A 27,675-nucleotide genomic window follows, 5' to 3' on the forward strand; every position below is an offset into this window, starting at 1 on the left:
CGGGCATGCCCGGTATAGCTTTTGCCGGACAAACTTCCCGACATAAATGTGTATATATATTGTTGCCCCAAAAACGGGCTTGTCAGAATACCTGAGCTGTTTTGTTTCAATAAAGCAACTCGGACGAATTCCGTCTTTGGTCGCGTCAATTCTTTCGACTCGCGTTGGAGCGCAGTTCCTTCAACACCGTCAATATCCGGGTTCATGGTATGATTTACCCTCTGCGCATGCGCAGCAGCTATCGTGATAATTGATTTCCATTATCGTTATCACGATAGTAAATCTAAAGTACGATTATCATCCCATCGTGATTATCGCCCATCACGAGTAGCCAACCATTGTGCTGTGTAACTGTGTCGTACAAGTTTTGATTTATACTAGCTGTCCAAAATATTGTCAAAATAACCATATGTTTGAAATGTATGTCAATTGTGTACAGTTCAAAATTGTGTCACTGCTATTGCTCTGCATCTTTCAGATGCAATGATTTTACATTCATTTTGCATTTCCTAAGTGTGTCTTTATACGCATGCATGTCTGACATACATCTGCCATTCTTTACGCAGTGACTGGTACTATGTTCGAAATCCATTCTTGGTACGGGAGCTCAGTCTCTGCATTATCACGTGTTTGTATGACCTTAATGAAGTATATTTCGACCTTGCACCCAGAGGGCATGATCTCGATGCTCACTGGCCAACATTTGCAAGGTGGGGAAAACAGGAAAAAAAATCCACATGCTCCTACACATGTTCACACACTTGCACTCATACTAGTGCTTGTATTCTCGTTCACTTTGAAAGATTTATATACATATATATATTTGTTTTTAAAAGATGTGCAATGAATGAAAATTATATTTTCTGAAGAAACTCCTTTTGTAGCCTTTTTGATTGTGTGCTTTTCCTTTTGAAAAATGTTGCAGTTTCCAAAAAGAAATCTTCCTTGGGAAGCTTTTCATCTTTGATCAAAAACAGGACAATAAAGTTGTCCTACTCATGGAATTTGCGCTCAAATGAGACAAGCAAGTGAAATGCACATACGTGCAAAATCCACACTAATACCAACTTGGCAGAATAGGCAAGGGAGGCCATCACATCAGAGAGCTCATTATAGAGACTGTGTGAGCTGTGCTTCCTCACCTGTCTTGCAGTTCAGACAACGATTTTTCATCTTTTGATTATTTAGCAGTTTACCCAACTTTTGGGTCGATGGTGTCAATGATTTGCTGAGTAAAGTACATCTAAGTACTAGTTCTGTGAAGTCATAGCCAACTTATGGTGACATTGATGATCAGATTTTTCCAAACATTCCAAATAAAAGCTCTGGCAGAGACAGCTAGGTTGCAACCTTTGCTCATCCATCAGGCACATACACGGTCTGCTTCTTCCTCCTCTTCCCTAAACCATACCAAGCATGGTTGACTTCTCCAGACTTTCATTTTCTGCATGCATGATGTGTCCAAAGTATGACAGTTTCTGTCTTGGTATCAGCTCTTCTGATGTACACAGAACACTGCTGTAATTTCTTCGAACACTGATTTGTTTGTTCTTCTTGCAATCCAGTGAATTTTTAGCATTAATCTCCAACACCACATTTCAAAACTGTCAATATTCCTCCTTTCTTTCTTCTTCACTCTCCACGACTCGTAGATATGCTTTGCAACTGGAAATGGCAGAGCGTTTACCAGCTTCTCATTGGTTTGTGTTATTACATATTTGTCTTTCCAGATCTTTCTCAATCCTAACATTGCTGTTCTCCCAAATGCTAACTGTCTATTAATTTCTCCTCCACATTTTCCACTCTATTCAATCTGAGAACCCAGGAAGATGAAACTTTCTACTACTTCAATGTGATTGTCTCCCAATCTGAACACATTGATATTCTCATTTCACAATATTTTAGTCTTTTTAGGTTTAAATAAAGACCAGAATTTTCACTTTCCTTCTGTACTGTCTGCTTCACTGTTCTGTTCAATGAAGGAAAACACGTGAAAATATGGATCTTTTATCACACTCGATTGTTATCATGGCTGTGGTTGTTGTTGTTTGTGGACTCCTTCTGTGTAGTTTTATATATTTTTCTCTTGCTTCGCAAAATATCACTACTGTATATATATAATTTTGTATGCTCATCTGTGTCCTAAAGGGTTTCTACTGTCGTAAAATAATAAATGCTTCCATTCAGACTGCTGAGTGAATAAACCATACATTAGCGTTTCTTCCTCTCCTTCAAACTTGCAAAGAGGCTTTTAGAACTGATAAATTCGTGATTAAACAAACAATTTTTTACAGCGTAGATGTTTGGTTCGTGTGTTTACAGCGTTTGTCTCTCCGTATGTATGTCTCTCACATATTTATCCGACATATTAGGTGAGTTTTATAGCCGACAATTACGCTTCTGAAAGGTAGAATGCAATGAATGCCATTTAGCTTTGCCTGTTATGTTTCTTTCAACACCCTTTAGGGAACGTTTATATATTACGTCATATACCTGGTTGGGGCAAATTATCACACGAGATGATTGAGGGAAACTGAAATTATGACAACAGGGTGAATGATGTATGACGGCAGGGGGGGGGGGGGTGGGGGTGGGGGTCCTGTTCGTTCCTCAAATTTCTCCTTGCAGATTTGCTTAAGCTCTGTCAAGTTGGATGGGGAGTGTCGGTGAACAGCGATCTTCAACACTTTCCACAGATTCTCAATGGGATTCAAGTCTGGGCTTTGGCTGTGCCACTCAATGACTTTCACGTTCTTGTTTAGAAGCCAACCCAGTGTTGCTTTGGCTGTATGCTTGGGGTCATTGTCTTGTTGGAAGGTAAATCATTGTCGCAGTCTAAGGTCTTTGCACTCTGCAGCAGGTTCTCCTCAAAGATTTGCCTGTACTTGGCTTCATTAATTCATCCCTCTGTCCTTACAAGTCTCTCCCAGTCCCTGCCGCTGAAAAGCATCCCCATAGCACGATGCTACTGCCACCATGCTTCACGGTAGGGATGATGTTAAATGGGTGATGAGCTGTGCTCTTTCTGCCATACGTTGCGCTTTGCCATTAGGCCAAAGAGTTCAATTTTCGTCTTATCAGACCAGAGAATATTTGGGCTCATGCTCTAAGTCTTTCACATGCCTTTTTGCAAACTTCAAGTGTGCTGTCTTGTTCCTTTTTCTCAGGAGTTTTTCCCCATCAAGCCACTCTTGCATAAAGCCTAGATTTGTGAAGGACTGCAGAGACTGTTGTTCTTCCGGCAGGTTCTCCCATGTCAGTCAAGGAACTATAGTTCTGTCAGAGTGGTCTTTGGGTTCTTGGTTACATCCCATCCAAGGTCCTTCTTGCCCGGTTGCTCAGTTTGGTCAGACGGCCAGCTCTAGGAAGAGAGTCTGGGTAGTTCCATATTCTTTACCTGTCCTAATGATGGAGTTCACTGTGCTCTTGGGAACTTTCAGCACTCTAGAAATTATTTTGTACCTTTTCCCAGATCTACACCTCCTCACAATTCTATCTCGGAGTTCCACGGACAGTTCCTTGGACTTTATGGTAAAGTTTCTGCTCAAACATGCAATGTTAACTGTGGCACCTCATATAAAATGGTGTTTCTTTCTAAATCGTGTCAATTCAATTGAATTGGCCACAAGTGGACTTCAATCAAGTTGTGGAGATGCCTCAAGGATGACCAAAGGAAATTGGATGCACCTGAGCTCGATTTGGAGTGTGGTAGCAAAGGGGTTGAATATGTATTGACCCAAGACATTTCAGCTTTTAATTTTTAATTATTTTGTTTAAAATTTCTAAAAAAACAAATTCCACTTTGACATTATGGGGTATTATGTGTAGATCAGTGACAACAAATTTAAATTTCATCCATTTTAAATTCAGGCGATAACACAAAAAATGTGAAAAAAGTCTAGGGGTGTGAATACTTTTTGAAGGCACTGTACCTGTCCGATTGACTCAGTCCAGCCATCTTCTTTAAAGCATTCGTGTTCTTTTCGTTTTCGTTCGTTTTCATTCGTGTTCATTCGTTTTAGTGTTCTTGGTATTGGACATTTATTATGATTTGTTCTCCATCGCAGATGAGCTAACCTTTTCTTAGCTATTCCAATGAGCCTTTTTTTTTGTCTCTGCCCAATCTGCCCAACCCTTTTTTATTTTTATTTTTTTAATATCTCCATGATCTTTGTCATTTGCGCTGTTGGTGTATACCTATTTATATTCTGCTTTGTTTTTTTTTAAATCTCTTTTGCAATCATTGGGGCTGTATTTGTTGCTGTTTTGGTTTCATGTGTGACATCTTCCATACACACCTTTCTTTGGAAATGTTTTGCTACTGTGGGTTGGGGATACCTTTTCTGGCTTGCTGTCTTCGTGCATGTGTACAAATTGCATTCGGCAGTCTGTTGAACTTTTCACATACTTGGCCAATCCTACATTTGTCACTCTGTGCACTCCATCAGGCCGCTGCCTCCTCAGCGGGTACATTTTTGGAATGCATTGCCTTTTGGAAAACATTTTGTGGATAGTGAAGTTTTCTAGTTTTGATCTTCAGTTTATTGATTTCCACTTGTGGCCAGTTATTATTCCACATCTATACTGGTATTGACAGTTGGTTTATGGCTTTGATTTTGTTTCTTGGGGAGAGGTATGTTTTTAGGATCAGCCTCGTTTTATGCAGATACTTTTAGGTAATTTGGTTGTGCATTTTTGTGACATATTTGGTGGGCCTCTTCCACTCCGAGGTGTTTGTATGATGCTTCCTCGTATAGCTTCTGTATTTCTGTATTTGGGTCGATTTTTATGCTGTGTCGTTTGTTGGTCTACTTTGTACAAATGTACACTTGGCACTTTTATCTTGGCCAAATCCCATTGGAATGTCATCAGACTGTCATTACATTAATTTAAGTTGTTCTGCTAATTATATTCGTCGTTTGGTTCAAAGAGTTTCAAATCATCCATATACAGTAGATGTCACCTTTCTTGTCTCTTTAGATGCTCTCTTCTGGGATTTTATGGTCTATCCATGTCCTTGTCCATTCAAGAGGTTTCTCCGTGGGTCCCGGTCTAGGCAAAACGCTCTCACCCTGGAAGATCCCTTGACGTATCTTCATTCCTGGTATTTAGATCTTTCCTTCCTAGTGATGCAATATCAATGTAGTATTCCAAAGCTACATCGCTTTCTCATTTAGTTTGAATTTTATTTTGTTATGTTGGGGGCTCCAGGCACGGACTATATAGCCTTCATCGACGCCAGGTCTTAAATATAAGACAAGAAAAGTGTATGGTGAAAAGTGTATGATGTTTGTTTGTGAGAAATGCACTATCCAGCAGAGGAAACCTACAGTAACAGCTGATTTTATTCTGAAATAATCAGAATCACTACAATTTAACACAGGTGAAAGCCAATTAAATTGGTGTTTGATTTTGAAGGTTACACTTGAGCTAATTTACAGCTGCTGTGATTAGGGGGTTGGACACTTATCCAACCAAGATATTCGAGTTTTGTATTTTTAATTAATTTTCTGAAATTTGTCAAATTTGTTTTTCACATGGAAGTTGTGGGATGTGATGTGGAAACAAAGGTGGAAAACGTCTGATTCAATGAATTTTAATTCCAGGCTATAAGGCACCAAAAGGTGAAAATTTTGAAAGGGGGTGTAGACTTTCTGTAGGCACTGTGTATGTATATATATATATATTTACCCATGGTGAAAGGTGACAATTTTCCAGTGCGAAGAGTGCTTTAATTTCAGCGTTGCCCAGGTAAAAAAAGGAATTTGCAATACCCTCTGCCCCCACCACCAGGTGGTGCTACACAGGGCACATTTACTTACATAGATAATTATGCCTCCCCCGCCCTCTCCCCCCCCAACCCCCCCTCCCCACTCCTGGCCCACAATACCCCCCCACATGAGGCCGCAGCCAAATAGCCTATGTTGCCCCCTCCAACCCTGCACACAATGTTGTATTGAAATTTGAAATTGAAAAACAATTACAATACATGAAAACCCACAGAATCTTGTTTCTCACAGTCTGAGAGTCCTTTAGGTGCTTTTTTTGCAAACTCCAAGCGGGCTTTCATGTGTCTTTCACTGAGGAGAGGCTTCCGTCTGGTCACTCTGCCATAAAGCCCAGATCGGTGGAGTGTTGCAGTGATGGTTGTCCTTCTGGAAGTTTCTCCCATCTCCACACAGGATCTCTGGAGCTCAGCCAGCGTGACCATCGGGTTCCTGGTCACCTCTCTTACCAAGGCCCTTCTCCCCTGATTGCTCACTTTGGCCGGGCGGCCAGCTCTAGGAAGAGTCCTGGTTGTTCCAAACTTCTTCCATTTAAGAATTATGGAGGCCACTGTGCTCTTGGGAACCTTCAATGCAGCAGAGATTTTTTTCGTAGGCTTCACCAGATCTGTGCCTCGACACAATCCTGTCTCTGAGCTCTGCAGGCAGTTCCTTCGACCTCATGGCTTGGTTTTTGCTCTGATATGCATTGTCAGCTGTGAGACCTTATATAGACAGGTGTGTGCCTTTCCAAATCATGTCCAATCAATTGAATTTACCACAGGTGGACTCCAATCAAGGTGTAGAAACATCTCAAAGATGATCAAGAGAAATGGGAGGCACCTGAGCTAAATTTCAATTGTCATAGCAAAGGGTATGAATACTTATGTCAATGTGATATTTCAGTTTTTTATTTTTCATAAATTTGCAAAACTTTTTAAAATCCTGTTTTCTCTTTGTCATTATGGCGTATTGAGTGTAGATTGATGAGGGAAAAAATGAATTTAAACGATTTCAGCATAAGGCTGCAACATAACAAAATGTGAAAAAAGTGAAGGGGTCTGAAAACTTTCTGAATGCACTGTATATACCATATATTATGAGGTGCTAGTGCATGTATGTCCACGTCGAGATGTTTGATTTGAAGTGGAATTTAAAGTTGGTCAGGGGTACTCAGCATGTTTTCCCTCCCCCTTGTGCTTTTAAATTATATTTCTCATGAGGCTATACATTGTTGAATCAGGATAGGGAACTATCTTTAGTGCATGAGGTACATCGTAGATACTGTAGCCAAAGAACACCAGTGAAAAAGGGGTTTGGTATTTATTTTGGATGTTGGTGAGCAATTAATCTGAGCAGATTTCTTCTGGATAGAGTTGAGCTTCCCAAGTGTTTTTTGGGATGCTTTTATCGAGGCAAATAACTAATATTCCATCATACCCCGATGTTGACTCTTGAGGTGTCAGAACCACTTGTTGCATCCATGCCTTTGTATGCCCTGTGGATTTTATTGTTGTTCCCCCAACAAATGCAACTGTCCTCCTCTGTGTCAAGTCTGACTCCGACTTTTGACAAATTGTTGCTTTAATCTTCACTCACTTTTGTCCCATTGAGACCTGTTATTAATACAGTCTTAATCAAATGCTACCCCTTGTATCAAAGTGACTCTCACCTTTCATCTCACCTCCCCTCTCCTCTTGTGTCCATATTTGGATTCAAACTCTGACAAGCGCTGACGCACAGTGATTCCTGTGGAAACCGAACTGAGGATCTTTGAGAAGTTTATCAATATGTGGCACTCAACGGAATTCTTTGATCACCTCTCCCTGTCAAGGCTGAATTACCCCATGGCAGTCTTCTGGGCCCAGTCCTATTCCTGATCTTCATCAATCATCTCTTTGACTCTGAAAAATCCCCTTTCTCTATTCGCTTATGACTCCACTCTCTGCCGTGACATCCCTCATCCTTCAGACAGGCACACTGCAGCCTCATCCCTCTCTTCAGACCTTGAAAAAAACCACAAGCGAGTGAAACACTTGGAATATGTCTTTCAATCCTGACAAATCTCACACTCTCTTCCGAAAGGACAGTCTGGCAAATCTTCCCATCTCTACTTTCTTAACAATCCTTTTGAGGAAGTTCAGTCATTCAAAGTCCTGCATCTCACTATCAGCCATGATCTTTCTTGGGAAAATCCCATTTCACCAGTTGGCCTCCAAATCCAGCCACTGACTTGGCATCCTTCATTGTACAAAGTCCTTCTATGGCACACCTTAACTCCTATCTGTCTGCAAGGCCTTCGTCAGCAGCTTGAAGGAGTACTTGGGGCTGCCTCCCCTCTCTACTCTCCTGCTTCACGTCCTGCTCAGCTTGATGCCGTGGAAACCAAGACCAGACCATCAAGATCATTGTAATCTCGCATGTTAAGCTGAGTCTAAGGGCCTATCACTTCACCATCACAGAAAGGTCGGTGGTCTCTGTTTTCTACCGCCTCCATTCTGGTCTTGCACCCTCTGCTCTTTCCTTGCTTTGTCCCATCCCCCCATGTTTCTGCAAGGTGCATGCGGTCCACCCTCAATCCCATTCTGGTGAAACCCATCAAAATCCACACCACTCATCAGTTCCTCTTTTTCACAACCTGTGGAATCAATGCCCACACTCTCTTCAATCTCATTCTTCCCTCCAGATCTTCAAGACAGCTTTTCACCACCATCTCAGATCATCCTCCATACACAGCCATTATTTTTTTCTACCCCATCAACCCACTCCCTTAAGCCCAACTCCTTACAAATTTTCAGTTTTCTCTTCCTGAGAATTTGCCTCTGTATCCATCTTGTCCACCCCACACCCTCTTTCCTCCCCACTTCCCATATTTGTCCAAGCTTCGCTCTATTTTATCCTCCAACCCTGCTGTTGGTGTTTCCCCACTCTCTTTCTACTGTTACTTTTGTTCGGTTTCCTCTTGATTCGTTCAGTGTTATCGATCTTCCACGAGTCTTGACCTTGTATACAAGAAAAAAAAACAAGAAAAAAAATCCTATAATTGCATTAATTGTATACACTGGGAAATGGATGGAACATGATGACATTGTAATGTAAAAGTGATGAACAGCATCAAAGAGATGTACATAGTTGAAGTTTATGGCTTTGAGCATAGCAATGCTTCCAGAACACTTAGTATTTGGACATCTGACGCTAAGCTGTGAGATCATGGATTGCATGTGAAAATGTGGTATTGTTGTCGGAGTTGTAATGCATCGTATTTTGCATGCCAATTGCACCATCTTGTATTTGTGTGCTAACTTGCAAGCTATTTCATCCATCACAAAATATTTGATCCAATTTAGAACACTTGGATACAGATTTTTAGATGGAACATTTCTATTGATTCTAAGTGGTTTTATTCTCATTTGTGCAGGCGATCCTTGGGTTCTCCAATTTCCAACCTTTGGAAGCCTCCGAGTCAGAGTTCCAGTCTCGCTAGTCTCACCAGCAATTATTCACAGGTGCTTGATCTTTCAGAATGTCTTCCTGTTATACTCATCCTTTATCTCTTTTCTATATCCTCTTCACCACTCACCACACCCCTAGTTTTCTCACCTTGCATCATGCGCCAGCCACCTTTTCTCATTTCCCCTTCCCGTCAAAAATAAATTTGAGAAATACGTATTTTAAATATTAGAATGACAAAGGATGCTGCCACTGACTCTAAGAGATGTATTTTAACGATTTTACCAATTTATTTACGGGGAGTTATTTAATAGTTTGTATCGATGTCCATTTTGGCATTTCCATTCTTTGTGTGTTTCAAATTTGCTCTCAACTTCTGTCTTTAAAAGTTAAAAGGCCAAGTAATGTATTTAGATTGATAATGTTTGAAGTAATTTGTCTATCGTGTTTGTAATCAATACCTATAATAAACCTAGTGTTCCTGCTTTAATGCGTTTCCCATGAATCAAAGCTGTGGCAAATAAGATGACAAAGAGGGCGATCGATTGCTACGCAGAAGATTAGAAACGTGATTGATTGCTATACAGTCGCATAAATGAGTGCTACACAGTCAACTAGAACGGCACTCAGTAGAGAGCATACCTCGGCCAGGTGAACAGTTTACGTTTTGTATCCCAGAGTAGACCAGAAAATTACAATACAGAATCACATTTAATCAGAATCATCCGTCCACAACTTTTGAGATATCCTACTTTGTATCGTTTTGGCCCTATCTCCCAATGGTGAAGAATCACTTAAAAAACTATACTAACCGGATCCGGATCTTCACCAAAATTGAAACGTTTCTTCCTTGTCACACGCACAACCTGTCCACCAAGTTTCGTCCAAATCTGTCCACAACGTTTTGAGATATCCTGCTATATGTTAGTTTTAGCCCCATCTCTCAATGGTGAAGAATCACTTAAAAATTTAAATAATTCTCATATCCGAATCCATATTCAGATCTTCACCAAAATCGAATCGAATCGTCGTTGTCACACACCCAACCTCTCCACCAAGTTTCGTCCAAATCTGTCCACAGCTTTTTGAGATATCCTGCTATATGTCGTTTTTGGCCCTATCTCCCAGTGGTGAAGAATCGCTTTAAAAATTCTACCAGCCGGATCCGAATCCGGATCTTCACCAAAATCTAATCATTTCGTCCTTGTCACATACGCTACCTCTCTACCAAATTTCATCCGAATCCATCCACAACCTTTTGAGATACCGTATCTTGTTCACAGACAAACAGGCAGACATACATGGATGAAAACATAACATCCATCCACTTTTGTTGGCGGAGGTAATAATAGGTTGAATGTGATGAATAATGGATTATAGCAACTAATCGTTGATGGAGTATTTTTCTCACTATTGGAAACGAGCGGTGGCTGCCATATTGAACATTAGCCCTTCATCAGATTACAATATGTAAATGTGAACTAACAGTGGAGATGTTTCAGCCACCATGAGCTCATGCTCAATTGCAGTGCCCACCTCATGTAAACCCATCATAGCTTGTGGGGAAATTGATTGTTGTAGATTCCTTGTGATAGGTGGCTGATTGGCTGATGATTTGTGGGAAGGGCATGTGGTAACCCCTATGCAACATCCTTTTCATTCCATCATGATAAATCTTTCCTCGAGGCATAACTGCTCAAATTATTCCACGCACCTGCAGTGCGCAATTCCTGTCTCAATTCTCATGGATGTGCGATTTTAGTGGGAATGGAAACCGTAGTTTCAGTGAGACTCTCATTACACTGTTGGGTGTGCCATGCCTTGAGGAAACAGGCTTTTTTTTTTTTAAAGTAATGCACCGATTCCAAGTCAGAATTTGGGCTCTCTGCAATGCATGTTTTACAGTGATGAAGCGTGGAGTCGTTCAATCATCCCAAGTGCACAATATCTCAATGCAACTTCAGCCATAGCTGTAATATTCTACTCATTTCCCTTACATATCAATTGGTACATTCCCACATGATACACTGTATACAACTCCTCTTTACTCCAAAGGTGGTGTGCCATCATCAACATTCTTGAGGTTTTTTTTTGTTTGTTGTTGAAGTGCAGGCAGTCGTTCAATACAGGTACAGGAAGTACAGGTTACGAACAAGTTCCGTTTTAAAGTCTGTCTGTAAGTCGAATTTGTATGTAAGTCGGAACAGTTGCGTACGGTTCACATCGAGCGTCAATTAGTCAAATGTTTGTTTTAGTATATCGTATATATTTTCCCTAAAACATCTATAGGTATAAAAAACATTAAAGAAACATTTCTTAAACTGTTTAGATAGAAAAGAAAAGATAATGATTAAAGGTTAACACTTACTCTCGTTCCAATTGATGTCTTGCAAACCTTGAAACGATCATACCTTGATATATCTCTCCGAGATGATGGACCTGGTGCTGGAGAGGATGGACCTGGTGCTGGTCAATTTTCTTAAAGTAAACATCAAGGGTGGCTTGAACAGAGCTTTTCTCATATTTCTCTTGTGTACCCTCCCCTTATTATATACTTTGTGTGTCTGTTTGATTTTTTTCTCTGTGTGATAAATGCTCTTTCTCTTTCTCTAATAGCTCTCACGAGCCTCGATTCTGTATACAAAAAAACAAATTACTTTTTTTTTTTTTTTTTTTTTTAAATAATAGGCTTTACGGAGGTCAGTTCGTAAGTACGGGCGTTCGTAAGTCGGGCGTTCGTAACCCGGGGACTGCCTGTATTCTCAAAGTCGAAAATACCACTTTGTCATCAGCAACCCTCAGAATCCTTCCCACTCCTGAGGACAGATCAGCATAAAATGAGAGCAAGTTGAAACCAGCCTTTATTGGATCACCTGCTCTAGTTGTGCTTCATTTAATCAAAGGCGATTCCTTATAATTGGAAGCACTATTTTCAGATAGCCATTAGTATGCAGCACCCATCATGCCACATCTCATTCAGCCTGTTCTTTGAACAGGTTGAAATTACAAGTGTCCATATTCTCTGTATGAAGTTGCACACCCAAGTCGTTTCTGAAGATGTAAAAGCCTATCAATATTGGTAGGTTTTATGTAAATAACTACCCCTAGCACCCCATTGGATACCCTCATGGCCAGTGTAAAGGAATGCCAACATCTTGTCCTTTTCATCCTCTATCATACATCTTATAATGGAAAAACACCAAATTAATGGAATTAAACAGTGTTTCCACCTCACAAAATTGTGTCACTACAAAGATATCATTGACCAACATCATGGTGGGTGTTCAATTGAAGAAATATGCCCATCCGCGGGATTTACACGATTAGGTTCACCATCGCAACAGCAGAAACTGGACATCCAAAGCTGTACCACAACCTGTGGATTCCAGACAGAACCTTAAAAGCCTTCCTCCATTTCATTAAAATTAATATTCCTCCATTAAACATTCCATTAAAATTAATAATAAATTAATTAATAATTATTTTTTATGAATTCGATTATTAAATTAATTTATTAATTCAAATTTATTTAATTTAATTAATTTAATTTAATTTATTGTATTTATTATAATTAATTAATTCAATTATTTAATATAATTATTATTTATTATAATTAATTAATAAAATTAAATAATTTTATTACATTTATTAAATGTATTTATTAAATTAAAATTTATTCGATTTAATTTAATTAATTAATTATTACATTAAAATTTTAATTAATAAAATTAGTTAATTTAATAAATAAATAAACAAGACGTCATGCAGAGCACGATACTTGCAAAATCCACCCCTCCCCAAAATAAAAAGTTGCAATGGATACATCAAATTGTCCATTTCATTAAGATTAAAATTGACGATCTTAATCAAAGCTCAGATCAATCGGATTAAAATTGATTATTTTTCAGAGGGAAATTGATATTAGAAGTTTGACCTATGACCCTTTGACCTCAAAAATAGTTGCTTTCTCAATTCAGTGATGCACTATGCAATTGCTGTCGTTTTTCAAGTTAATACGATGAAAAGTGACTATTTTTCAGATGAAAATGGATGATTTTAGAAGTTTGACATTGAGTTGACCCTTGACCTTTTGACCTTAAAATGGGTGGTTTCCCAATTTATTGACTCAATATGCAAATGCTGTTCAATTTTCCTGTCAATCGGAAGAAAAATGCCAATTTTAGAAATCAGACCTCAAGATGACCTTTGACCATTGATGTCAAAATCAATAGGCTTCATCCTTATGACTTACCATCTGGTGAGGTTTGGTTTTGTGAAGATCGGTTTAAAATTGTGACCGGTAGGCAATTGACAGACAGCCAAAAAGACAGACAGAATAATGCACAAGACCAATCTATATACTTGAAAAATCTTCATTTTGCAAGTAATAGATAATTAAAAATTAAGTCATTCCATTAAAATTAAATTCACATCAAAAGATCTCGCGAGATCTTGGAGACGGTGGCAGGGGTTTTCGACGGTCCACACGGTCTCCACGTTTTTCAAAGTTAAGTCTGTTCACAATTGTATTTTGTCGAAACTGTATTTATCGTTCGGTGTGTGAACTTATAGTGTCCCCCTTGGAAGTTTCTCGGTGTTTATCTTTCATAAATTAATCGTTTGTTTGCCGCGTCGCGAGCAAGGCCTTGCAGCCTCAGGCTTCCCCCGTCGAAGGTTGTTCCTTCCTTCGCTGTTTTGCGAGCTTTTTTGATTTCCCCTTCTCCACCAAGCTTCACCAAACATCTACTATTTGTCTAACGTTGTAACCCCCACACCCCCCCCCCCCCCAAAAAACAAACAAAAAAACAAACAAAAAAAACTTTTATTTCCCTTTCTCCTCGTGTGCTTTTGCCTCTGCCCACGTGCGCTGTCTCGCCCCGCCCCCATTTTCCCCTTGCCTTTCACCTTTTGCCCTGTTCAAGTGACTCGTGGTCGTCGCTCTAGGCTTCCTCTCCCCATTGGTATTTTTGTGAATATAAGATTGTTCTTCACAGTTCTGTTTAAATATGTTTCAACTATCCCCTTCAGTGTTTTATTCAGTGGTTTATTACAACACGCTGTTTTTCTTCTTATCTAAAAGGCTCCTTTCAATTTCCTCTTCAACTCATTCCATTTCAAAAAAATATTCAATCTCTTATGATTCCAAATCACTCCATGCTTTAAATTCTCATTCATTCCATCCCTCCTCCATCGTTCTTAAACCAATCGCTAACTTGAAAATCACAACAAACCCAATTTGTTATATATGTTCATCTTTCATTAATCATCCACTTTCTAAACTCCCCCCTTGCCCCTCCCCTTCAAATCTCCCCTCCAACCATCCCTCCCAAATTCTCCCTCCTCCCACCTCCTTCTCAAAGCTGCCTCCTCCCCACTTCGTCTCCCTTCTATGTCATACCTCCACCTCCCCCAACCTTCTACTTTCCTCTGCCCCACCTCAAACAAACTCTCACTGTGCTTCATTCCATCACCATCAAACCTTTCGTCCTCCTCATCCTTCCCTTTCTTGTAACTCTTCTGTAATCTCTGACACACTATCAACTGCTCTTCCTACATCCCCCTCTCACCCTTCATCTGACCCTACCCCTCCCCTCCCCTGTCCTGCACCCGATGCTCCCCCTCTCTCCTCACTAACGGTATGGACCTCAAACATCCGGGGCCTTCGCTCAAACCTGATTGATCTCTCCATTCAGGTTGCTTCTGAAAATCCAGACTTGATCTGCTTAACAGAAACTTTCCTCCTTCAAGATGTCTCTGATTCCTTAATATCTCTTCCTGGTTACTCCCTCCTCCGGTACGATAGACCTGAGCCTTGTCCTGGTGGTGGGGTGGCTATCTTTATCAAAAACTCTCTTCCTCACTCGCCCTGCACTGCCCTCTCTCCACCTCACCCCGAGGAATACCTTTGGCTACGGCTTCCCCTTCGCTCCCACCTTTTGTTCATATGTGTGTTGTACCGTCCACCAAACAGTGATGACTCCATCTACATCTCGCTGTCTGAGAATATGGACCAACTTCTATCTACCCATCCCAACTCTCTCTTCCTCATATGTGGTGATTTCAACTGTCACCATGCCAGTTGGCTGGGTGTGGGTACCTCTCTCACCAGCCATGGCTCTTCAGCAAAGGACTTCTGTGACTCACTGGGACTGACACAATCTGTCAATTTCCCGACCCGGATTTCAGTCAATGGAGTATCTTCTCTTCTTGACTTGGTTATGACTAACTTCCCTGCAAATGTCTGCTGCTCTTCTTCTGCTCCAATCGGTTCTTCTGATCATGTGCTTGTTAAAGTGGACATCTCACTGGCCATTCTCAGAGAGCCTCCTCAGCGCCGACGAGTCTGGCATTTCACTCAGGCCGACTGGCACGGTCTGCAAGCAGCCATCAATCAACTGGACTGGTCTCCCATCTCTAATGCCTCTGACATCAATTCTTCCTGGGAATTCTTCCAAAGCAAACTGCTCTCTCTCATGCACAGATTTATCCCATCTCGTCTTCAGTTGTCTTACCCTTCCTCCCGTCCATGGTACACTGAATCTTGTGGTGAGGCAGTTGCCCTGAAACAACTTGCCTTTGCGTCTAGGAAGGCAAATCCAACTGAAGGCAATCTCAGTTCCTTCCACCAAGCTCGAAACAAGTGTGTTTCTACCCTCAGGAGTGCCAGGAAGCACTTTCTCTCCACACTCAAGATTGAACTCTCAAACCTGTCTCCTTCCTCCAAATCCTGGTGGTGTCTGGTCAAATCCGTTTCTGGTGTTTGTTCCCCCTCCATCCCCTCCCTTACCTAAAATGGCTACACAGTTGACACCGCACGTGACAAAGCCGAATGCCTCAACTCTGTGTTTGCCGCAAAATCTTGTGTCCCAAACCCATCTCTCTCTGTTCCCACCTTTCCCAGTCGAACCCAACTGCTCCTGGACTCTGTGTCCTTCTCTCCTGACAAGGTAGAGAAGTTTTTATCAAACCTTGACTCTGATTCTGCAACTGGACCAGATGGCATCAGCCCTCGGGTCCTAAAATCCTGCTCTGCCGCTCTATCTCACCCTCTCTCTGTTCTTTTCACCCTCTCTTTTGCTCAAGGTCATCTGCCAGCATCTTGGAAATCAGCAAACATTACCGCTTTACACAAAAAAGGTGCAAAAACAGATCCTTGCAACTACAGACCAATCAGCCTGCTCCCAATTATCAGCAAAGTCATGGAATCCATCATTGCTTCGGATATGAAATCTTTCCTCTTCTCCAATGGCTTGATCTCTGATCATCAATTTGGATTCAGACCAGGTCATTCTACTCTGGACATGTTGCTTCTGCTGTCTCAACAATGGATGGAGGTCCTCAATGCCAAACAGGAAATCAGAGCTGTCTCACTTGACATATCACGTGCCTTCGATACGGTCTGGCACCCAGCTCTGCTCAACAAACTCACCTCCTATGGTATTCAGGGAAATCTCCACTCATGGCTTGCGGATTTCCTCTCTGGTCGTAGGCAACGTGTGGCCCTGAATGGATTTCTCTCATCTTCCCTTCCTGTTCTGGCTGGAGTTCCCCAAGGTAGTGTTCTGGGCCCTGTGCTATTTCTGGTCTTCATCAATGATCTCTCCGACTCTCTGGAAAATCCTCTCTATCTCTTTGCTGATGACTCCACTATCTGCCGCTCCATTCCTCATCCCTCAGATCGGCAGTCTGCAGCCTCCTCACTCTCTGCAGACCTGGACAAAATCACAGACTGGTCAAACAAGTGGAACATGTCTTTCAATCCTGACAAATCTCACACTCTTACAATGTCTCTCCGAAAGGACCGACTGGACAACCCTCCCATCTACTTTCTCAACAATCCTCTCCAAGAAGTTCTGTCGCTCAAGCTTTTGGGTCTCACTATCTGCCATGATCTTTCTTGGGAAAACCACATTTCCAAGCTGACCTCCAAAGCCAGTCGCCGACTGGGCATCCTCCGTCGTGCGAAGTCCTTCCTTGGCACACCTGAGCTCCTCACCACATACAAGGCTTTCATCTGCAGCTCAATGGAATACTGTTCCCCCCTTTGGGCTGGTGCTCCTGCCTCACACCTTGCTCGGCTTCACGCTGTTGAGGCCAAAGCTTTCAGAATCATTGGAATCTCCTGCGATGTAGTCAACTCCGAGGGCCTTTCACTCACTCACCGCAGGCAGGTTGGTGGTCTTTCTGTCTTCTACCGACTCATCTCCGGCCTTGCTCCCCCAGCTATCTCTGTGCTCTGTCCCCCCAATATTCCTTCAGGTCGCACAAGATCTGCCTGCAACCCTCTTATGGTTAAACTGCCAAAGTCTAGGCTCTCTGCTCACCTTCACTCTTTCATTCCCCTTTTCTCCTGCCTCTGGAATAAACTCCCCCACTCCCTTCAATCCCACTCCTCCCTCCAGGTATTTAAAACAGCTGTTCACCACCATCTCTTAGCTTCCCCCATCGAAAACCTTGATCTTTTCTACCCCCGGTAATTCACCCCAGAGTCTTTGCAGTGTTCATATGTTTTATTCCTCTCCCACCTCCCCCCAAGTCCTACCGATGTCCCTGCTCTCAAATGTTGTTTGTGTCCTTCCCCCTCTCTCCCCATCTTGTCTGCCGCTCCCCTTGTTTTTTGTGTTTTGTGTGTCGGTTTGTCTTTTTGTGTGATTCATGTTAGCTCTTTCACGAGCCTCGATCTTGTATACAAAAAAAACCAAAAAACAAAAACTCCCTCCATTTCTAATTCACAGGATCCACATGCTATCTTCCAATCCTTTTACTGCCAAACACTTGTTTGGCAGTCAACCCCCCTGACATGCCTCCCATGGCTAAATCGATTGGAATTCGATTTAATGGTGATACAGAATACCATTTCCATGGCCAAAACCCTGGTGTTGGGCTAGCGGCTAGGGTGCCGGCTTAGGATCCTAGGATCCTGGGTTCGAATCCCGGTCGATCGCTGAATTAACGTCAGGGGGGTTGACTCAGCCTGTCATCCTTCCGAGGTCGGCAAATTGAGTACCAGTTCACTGGTAATTCCCTGTTTGTCGTTAAAGGTGGCAAAAAGGGTTGGCGTCAGGAAGGGCATCCGGCCGTAAAACATTGCTTCAAAAAGGGGACCAAAAAACAACAACAACCACGGTTCCCGAAAAAGGCCAACCCCCGCTTTGCGGGGAAAAATGGCCTCTAAAGGTGGTTTTTTTTTTTTTTTTAATACAGAATTAAAAGAAATCCTGATCTCATCTCCTCTCAATGTAAGATCCCTGATTTATTGCGTGAAATCCCCACTATTCCTGATGTATTTTGCTATATACCATTGAGGAAATTGCACAATTTGTCGGTCGATGTGTTCACTGATGGGCTGATGGGTCTTGCAGAATCCCCGCCCCCCCCCACCCCCCATTCATTTCACATCCCAGCAGGACAACAGCTTACTCACTGTCTTTTCCAGAGGGGCCCAACCAATGACTTGCAGTCTTTACATGGTCACCAGGGGCCCTCCTGCTCCAGGGCTGACTGAACCTGACCCTCCTCCCTGTGGATTCCCCAATTACAGTTGCAGTTGGAGCAACTAGGGGTGGGGCATGGTGGAACTCCTTTCTCCTCCAGAGCTTGTCTTGAACCGCTGGCAGAGCACCACTTCCCCACTCACCAAAAATGCACACACAAATTTCTTTCTTCGGTTGCCAAATGCCACCACTACCCTGTCATAGTGTGTTCCTCTCATGCCATCGCCTATATACCCAAACACAAACGCAAAAGATAAGATGGCAGACTCCACATCAGCTCCTCACATTGATCCATGCCCATCAGTTAGCCCAGCACAGTGGGTTATCACATGCTGGGCTGTCTTGGAGCATCAGAGAAACGCTGTTGGTCCACCTGCCATGGCAGTTCATTTTTCAGGCAATTATGGTCGTTCAAGGTTCCGCCACCAAGGGGCAGCCCAGCCACACCTCTCCTAAGTGAATCTCCCAGACATACCGTTCACAGGTGCCCGGGAAGAATAACCTTTGCCCCTCGGGCGAACTGCCCTCTACCAGGAGCCGGTGAACCTGTCAGCCTGAGGCCACAGCTTGGACTGCAGCCCAATGGGTTTAACAGGACTAAAGGCTCGTGGGGTCTAAGCAGTCTAATAAATCTCGAGGGTCTAATGTGTTTAAGTGGTCTAAAGTGCCTAAAGGTGTCTTAACGGTCTTAAGGGGTCCAATTGTTGAAAAGCTCGACACTCTATGGGGTCTAAAAGTCCAAAGGGTACATTCCAATAGTAGTTGGGGTCTAGAGGATCGACTGCATAGGGTCTTAAGAGGTCTATAGGGTATTAAGGGGTCTAAAGAGTGTAACGTGTAGAAAGAGTCTTAAAAGGACAAAAGTGTAAAAACGGACTAAAAAAGGACTGAATGGACTGCCACCCAACCCCACCGCAACTTTGACCTCCCCTCCTCATTTATTTCCCATCCTTCAAAGCAAGAGGGTATTAATTAAAGTAATAGGTTTAAATTTCATCAAGAGGTTAAATTAAATTATGATTGGAATAAAATTAAGAGTTTTAAATCGAATTAATGATGAAACATCGTTTTTATTGAATTCACAATCTCATAAGATATAGGATTCTTGTGATATGGACGTACAAACATTGATTACAAACATAGATTAGAATTAGCTAATTATCTCATCACATGGATGGAAATTTTTAGAAAGTACTCCATTTGGTTTTGTGCATCGATGTCATGAATCATCATGCCGAGTTTCAAAACTATATGTTGAGCTGCCTCAGAGGAGTAGGGGGAAAAAAACTTTAAAATGTTAATGGGCCCATTGACTGGCAGAAGGAAGGACGGACTGACTGAAGGACATCATTATGGTTTTAACAGCTCATCTTGATTTAGTCATGGGTGAGTTAAAAAGAGAATAATTGTCGCCAACTTTCATAGTCTGTGTTGTGGTTCACTCTTCTTCAATCACCTGAAAAAAACGAGGTTGTCTTTTATTAAGACGGGAGATATTAGACAAAAGGTGGGTTATTTTGGGGGAGGAGAGGGGTCACCCTGTATTTTATGCAATTCAGGAAAGGATAACCTAAATTATTGTGTTAATGGGAAATTTTATATATACCACCTGGTCATCCATCAAATATGACAGGAATATATTAGAGATGCAAAGATCAAGAGGGTGACCGTGCATACATTGCAATTTTAATAATTTCCCATTTTTCAATGTGTAATTATCTAGATGTCCCCTAACTGTGTGTGTGTGTGTGTGTGTGTGTGTGTGTGTGTGTGTGTGTGTGTGTGTGTGTGTGTGTGTGTGTGTGTGTGTGTGTGTGTGTGTGTGTGTGTGTGTGTGTGTGTGTGTGTGTGTGTGTGTGTGTGTGTGTGTGTCGCCTCTGTCTCTGTTACATAGATGCATGACATCCCAGATTGTTTGGATAAAAGCAACTTGATTCCTGAAGAACGACTTGAGACGCTGCAGTTGGCCATGGATCATTCAGAGCTTCGCCAACGCAGCTTGGAGGACATGATTAAGCAGCTGCAAGCTAAAAATGTTGAATTTGAACAACAAACCTTGCAGAGTACAGGTGAACTTCCATTGGACAGAGTTGGGCTGAACGAAGAGCAAGATTTGCTGAGAAGAGAGCGAGAAGAACTTGCAAGGTTCAAAACGGAGATTGAACAGGAGAATATGAACCTCAGGCTGATGGTGGAAGCATTGGAAAACCCGAGTCGTGCAGGTAACTTTAAACACTACTTTTACGAGGAAATTCCAACATGGGAATCATGGGAAAATCATGGGAAACATGGGAAAATGGGAAACATGGGAAAATCATGTTGGACTTGTACTTATGCTTGCAATCATACATGGCTTAGGTCATGCTTCGCAGAGAAATGACTGACGGAAGGAATACTGTATTGGATAATGACAAATGACTGAATATGAATGAATGATCGTTTTGAGAACATTTTCCCCCGCTAGAGCGGGGGTTAGCCTTGCGGGCCCCATGACAATCATGGTTCCTTGTTTGAGGCAATGTTTCATGGCCGGATGCCCTTCCTGACGCCAATGAATACGCCAATAACGATAATGACAAATGACTGACGGAAGGAATACAAAGACGGAACAATGGAATACTGCTCTCCTTTCTGGGCTGGTGCTCCTGCCTCACACTTGGCTCGGATTCACGCTGTTGAAACCAAAGCTTTCAGAATCATTGGAATCTCCCGCGATGAAGCTGATTGTAAGGGCCATTCACTCGCTCACCACAGGCAGTTTGGTGGTCTTTCTGTCTTCTACCGACTCATCTCCGGCCTTGTACCCCCTGCTCTGTCTGGGCTCTGTCCCACAAATATTCCTTCAGGTCGCACAAGATCTGCCTGCAACCCTCTTATGGTTAAACTGCCAAAATCAAGACTTTCTGCTCACCTTCACTCCTTCATTCCTCTTTTCTCCCGCCTCTGGAACAAACTCCCTCACTCTCTTCAATCCCACTCCTCCCTCCAGGTCTTTAAAACAGCTGTTCACCACCATCTCTTATCCTCCCCCATCCAAAACCTTGATCTTTTCTACCCCTGTTAATTCACCCCACATGCACTTTTTTGAAATACCGACTCTTTCCTGGAAGTCCTTGCAGTGTCCATGTGTTTTATACCTCTACCCCCACCCCCACCCCTTTCCCAAGCCTCCTCCCCCCAAGCCCTCTCCCTCCCCCAGATCTTCCGATGTCCCTGTTCTCTGCTGTTGTGCTTGTGGCCTTTCCTCTCTCTCTCCCCCATCTTGTCGCTCGCTCCCTTTATTGTATGTTTTGTGTCCGTGTTTTTTTTTTTTTTTTTGTGAATGATGTTAGCTCTTCCACGAACCTCGATCTTGTATACAAAAAAAGAAAAAAAAAGAAAATATGGATCGGTACCTGTAAGAGATTGCAATAAGGTTGTTCCGTCGGCGTGACATGGGTCAAAAGGTATTTACCCACAATCGTGTTTACAAGTGGTACATTTATTTTAATTACACCGAAATACAAGGAGTGTTGGGATCTTTACTACTTCAACGTTATTTAGTGAAATGGTCTGCGAGTGCAAGGAACACTCTGCTTTCTTACGACTGTTGCCTCTTCTTCGCCTGCTCCCCTGACCCCCACTCCTCCACTCCCCACTTTGAGCAAGTGTTTCTGACAACATAGACAAGTGGAAACATGTGGAACGCATTGGACATTTTCTTTAAATTTAAACAGCATTATACGTCAGGTAACGGTCACGTGGTCCGACCTGCCTGCCAACGTTCGAAGAGACCTCCTGCTGGATCCCGTGTCAAAGGTCGCGTTACATGCAGTTTGAAATCTTGTGATGGATTTCTGCCGAGTGCTTTGCCGAGGCAGTCACCTGATAAATATTATCTTTGGCCGAGCATACCAAATCACATTATGTGATCTTGTTTAATCAAACAATAAATCTACCTTTAACAGGACTAGATTAGAGCCACCAGATGAACCCTTTGCATGCAAGCAGGATGACCTGGACACTGTCAGGTTTATAAAGTGTACAATTTATGTAAAAATAAATGACACAAATAGTAAATGGGTGGCAACACTGTACTTTTACAGCATGTCAAGACATTTTTCCACGCAAGTTGATGAACCGATAGCAACTGTCAATGACCTTGGGTTTTTCATCCACTCTGATCCAGTCTGAAAGCATGCAGTCGGTGGCTGCAGCTTGCATCATTTATGGGGGTGAGGGAAAAGGCGGGTGCAGCAGTGCCACCCATGTATTCTGGCAACGACTCGCTTATTCATCGTGAAAAGACTGTGGGATTTTTAAGGACTACTAAGTAATGCTAGCTGATGGAACGTCCAGCTTATCATCCATCCAGCGAATGAATCACTCATTGATGCAAGTTTCTTTTCTCTTATCTCCCCTTCCTGTCCAAGCTGGAGTTCCTCAAGGAAGTGTTCGGGGCCCTGTGCTTTTTCTAATCCTCATCAATGATCTCTCTGACTCTGAAAAATCCTCTTTATTATTTGGCTGATGACTTCACCCTCTGCCGCTTCATCTCTCATCCCTCAGATCGACAGGCAGCAGCCTCTTCACTCTCTGCAGACTTGGATAAAATTATAAGCTGGTCAAACAAGTTGAACATGTCTTTCAATCCTGACAAATCTCACACTCTCACCTTGCCTCTCCGAAAAGACCATCTGGACAACCCTCCCATCTACTTTCTCAACAATCCTCTCGGAAAAGTTCTGTCACTCAAGCTTTTGTGTCTCATTAATCTGTCATGATCTTTTCTGGGAGAGCCACATTTCCAAGCTGGCATCCAAGGCCAGTCACCGACTGGGCATCCTCCATCGTGCGAAGTCCTTCTTTGGCATTACTGAGCTTTCACTACTTACAAAGCTTTCATCCGCAGTTTGATGGAGTACTGCTCTCCCCTCTGGGCTGGTGCTCCTGCCTCACACCTAACTCGGCTTCACGCTGTAGAAACCAAGGCTTTTTGCATCATTGGTCTCTCCCACGATGAAGCTGATTCTGAGGGTCTTTTACTCTCTCACCGCATGCAGGTTGGCTGGCGTTCGATCTTCTACCGACTCCTCTCCAGCCTTGCACCCCCTGATCTGTGCTTTGTCCCCGAAATATTCCTGCAGGATGCACAAGATCTGCCAGCAACTCTCTTCTTGTGAAACTGCCAAAATCAACACTCTCTGCTCACCTTCACTTTTTCATTCCTCTTTTTTCCCACCTCTGAAACAAACTACCACACTCTCTTCAATCCCACTCCTCCCTTCAGGTCTTCAAAACAGCCATTCACCACCATCTCATATCTTCTCCCATCCAAAACCTTGATCTTTTCTACCCCCATTAATCCATCCCAAACCCACCTCCTTCAAATTCCCTGATTTCTTTCCTGAAATCCCCTGTAGTGTCTATCTTGTTTATCCCATGTACCCCACCCCAACCCTCTATCTTCCACAGATCTCCTGATGTGACTGTTCCCTACTGTTGTTGTGCTTCCCTGTTTCTCTCCCCCTCTTGTCTCCCACTCCCTTTATTATATGTTGTATGTGTTAGCTCTTATTCAAGTCTCGACTCGTACACAAAAACAAAACAAAGTCCTTGCGTGAGAGACACCACTTAAATTCTTGCAGTTTGTCAGGTCAAGGATCAAACCCAGACTGGACTGCAAAACAGACGACTTTATTTTCTAGATTTGGTATCTACCACCTTTGGATATTTTCAATCTGTCAGAGAACTATGGATGTCCCACATAAGAGTGATGTATTAATTTATTATATAACTCTTACAAACCTAGAAGGAATTCATTCAAAGTAGGCATAAATAAATGAAATAATTAAGACTTTAGCATTTCTTTATATGCATTTGACGTGTCCGCCACATTCCCTGACAACTTAGCGTGCATCTTGGAAAGTCAAAACACATTTTGGCAGATTTTCTCAGGCATTGACTAAAATGCTTGTTCACACTTCCATCCAAATGAAAATTTACTTCATCGTTGAACAAAACACATCACCATCTCATTCATTTAGGCATCGTCTCATTCTATTATCTTTTTCATCTCGTTCATCTCATTCTATATCATATCTAGATGTTTGAAGAAGTACTGTGCAAGGAGCTTGATCCCCTTCAATAAATCTTGTAGAAATTGTGAAGCTTGAAAATCCTCTGTACCTTTGTTTCTTTCAAACCCCTGTGAATTGAGGTCCTTTGAATGTTTATCCCCAAATACGCCTGCCATACTAACTTTTATGGAGACATGTCAAAAGCTACAAGCATTTCTGCAGCTGCCTATTTGGGGCACACTGATTTGGCATGAGGCTTATGTGTGGGAATGTCAGGCTATATTCATGACATCACCATTCATTTTGTAAATAATGATTTTAGGCGGTGCTCAAGTGTGTCGATCCTGATTTGTTTTTTTTGTATCCTTCACAGGTAAATTGCAAGAATTGGAAATGTTGTATGAACAACATGAGGATGGTCTGAAGCAAAAGTTGGCTCTGCTGGAAAGTGCAAATGCTGAGCTTCAGCAAAAGATGCTCCATGAGATACAGATTACAAAAGTAGATGGAGCAAAACTACCATTGGAGACAAAACCTGAACTAGACCATCTGCATAGTCTGGAAGATACGCTGCAGACACTAGCTCACACATTTTCTATTGAAGCCATTATAGGAGTGAGTGATAATGAAAGGTGTAAAAGTTATGAAGTTTTGTTCAGAAGGAAAGTGCAAGATCTACTTTCTTGCTTGTTGACCATTCGCCAAGGAGGGAAGCAAATCGATGAAGAACTAAAGTGGTCGGATGTCTCACAGCAGCATGCAGATGGGAATATGGCTTTGGCATTGAAACCTGAAACATCTACTGTAAAGGCTGATGCAATGATGTGCCTGCAGGAAGAGGCTTCAATAATTTCTTTGCATTGTCTGCAGGAGTTGGAAGTGAACAAAAGAAGTAAGATGCCTTCAGACAAACTTAAATTGGCAAAAGAAAGTCCAGAAGCAAAAAATTCAGTTTTAGACACAGATAATAGTACTTCGCTCAATACGTTACGGCAGCAGGATGTGCTACCTCTGATATTGAGAGAAAGTGAAGAGCAACACACTACACACATCGATCAACCTGAGGACCAGTTGTTCAAAAGAAGAGAATCTGATGTTGCTGATAAAGAAACACTTAAGAGGCTACAGGAAGAAGTTCTTAATATTAAGTCGGATGCAATTGCTGAGAGAGAACTTCTTGAAAGGCAAATTAAAGAGCTCATCCAACAGCATATGGAGGAAATAAAGCAATGTAATGAAAAAAAGGCAAAAGTAAAGGAAACCAAGAGTTCTGCAGAGCAGCAACAAAAGCAGGTGGAGGACGCTCAGACGCAGACGTTTTTGGCTGGAAAACACCCAAAACTCCAGGAGCAAAATGATGACCTTGTTGAGAAGCTGTCCACTGCCTTGAAGGAGATTACTGTTCTTTTAGAAAGAGTTAAAAAGTTAGAGGAAGACAACTACTCTTTGGTTAGTAGTAGAGAGACTGCTGAAGAATCTCTCAGGGATCTGCAAAGATGCTACAAAGAAAAGGAATCTGATTCCTGCAACCTGGAAGATCAACTATATGCTTTGAAAGAGGAAAAGGAAACGTTAAGGAGAAAACTAGAAGAAAATGCATTATCACTGCAGGAGGAACAAAAACGTAAAGAATCTCTCGAAGAGGCCAAGAATGTCATTGAGAATGAGAAAAATGCACTAAGCTCAAAACTAGATTTAGACCAAAAATGCTTTGAAGGAAAACTGAAGCAGGTAGAACAGGTACTAGCTGATTTGAAAAAGGATGCTAAGGTTGATCTAGATTCATTAACAAATGAGAGGGACATGCTGAAAAACCATTTGGATGTAAAACAGGATGAAATTGCTTGTCTTTTGAAAAATAAATCGATTTTGCAATCGCAAGGTGCAACTGAAGAATCTGCTGTGGATCACCTGAAAACGACAGACCAGCCGGATGAGAAAAATGCACCTGATTATTCGAATTGCCATGAGAATCTTATTAAGGCTTCAAACAAGCAAACACAGAATATGTCGAAATGGGGAAATAAAGAGCCAATGGAAGAATTTAGTGTGCAACAGCAAGCACTGATAACAGGGAATTGCGAACTCGCAAACAAGATGAATGAATGTTTGGAGGTTTTCGAAGACATTTCTACATACTCGACAACACAAGAAGAGCACAGAGTAAAGAAAAAAGCTTCACAGCAGAATTTTCATGAAGAGGTGTCATTTGGACCTTCCGAAAGCGTTTTAAGTACTGAAGGTGCTGCTCGTCTCACTGTTGAGAAACTAGTCTCCAGCCAGCAGGATTTTGAGACATCTGAAGGCAACTCAAGCCAAGTCATTGGAGAACAAAAAATAGAGTTTCCTGATCAGTTACAGGTACAGTGGCCTTTGTGATAATAGCAGGATCTTTAAATATGCAAATCGATTTTACTTTCAGCATTTGCTTCCTTTTTTTATTTTCTTATGCATATAAGTAAATACTACTACTTCAGCGGCCCCTGTCATCATTACCTTGGGGTGTATTTGACGAATCGGTGGAACAAGTATGATGTTTGAATGAAGGTGACATTTCAAACTTGACCAGGATGTCAGTCATAATTTGCTTACCTTTCATGAAGGACACCAGGGATCTTTAACATCCATCAAGTAATATCAGCAGATGGGTTTTCAGCTGAAAGTCCAATTGAGCAAAGGCACACTTTGTATGTGAAGCACCAATCTGACAGTTTATAGTTGGGCTGAGAATGAGCTGAGCCCTGTCGAGATAGCTCAAAGGTAAGCGCATCGCCTCTGCACGATCCTGTGGAACCTAATTGACTATATGCCTCACAAAACTACAATCACAAGGTAATCTATCTATAATTCCAGTAATCTCTGTATGTCTGTGTGTTTGTCTGTGTGTTTGTCGTTTGTCTGTGACCG

The 27,675-nt window shown here is 42.1% G+C and overlaps 2 protein-coding genes across 5 annotated transcripts in view; both read left to right on the top strand.

Annotated features, from left to right (window-relative positions):
- Nucleotides 1–27,675, top strand: part of LOC144893007 (uncharacterized) — an 812,187-nt gene that overhangs the window by 53,802 nt on the left and 730,710 nt on the right. The window lies entirely within an intron of this gene.
- Nucleotides 1–27,675, top strand: part of LOC137431665 (uncharacterized) — a 94,992-nt gene that overhangs the window by 50,542 nt on the left and 16,775 nt on the right. For 2 of the 4 annotated variants that reach the window (XM_078782304.1, XM_078782305.1), the window contains 5 exons: nucleotides 567–710; nucleotides 4,981–5,104; nucleotides 9,184–9,271; nucleotides 20,604–20,931; nucleotides 25,142–27,129. In XM_078782304.1, the coding sequence (XP_078638430.1) occupies nucleotides 567–710; nucleotides 4,981–5,104; nucleotides 9,184–9,271; nucleotides 20,604–20,931; nucleotides 25,142–27,129 (2,672 nt within the window). The remainder of the gene's footprint in view (nucleotides 1–566; nucleotides 711–4,980; nucleotides 5,105–9,183; nucleotides 9,272–20,603; nucleotides 20,932–25,141; nucleotides 27,130–27,675) is intronic. The other 2 variants (XM_068123246.2, XM_068123247.2) reach the window with 1 other exon arrangement.

This window comes from Myxine glutinosa, chromosome 7 (assembly GCF_964187855.1).
Source record: "Myxine glutinosa chromosome 7, kmMyxGlut1.1, whole genome shotgun sequence".
Classification (NCBI taxonomy): Eukaryota; Metazoa; Chordata; class Myxini; order Myxiniformes; family Myxinidae; genus Myxine; species Myxine glutinosa.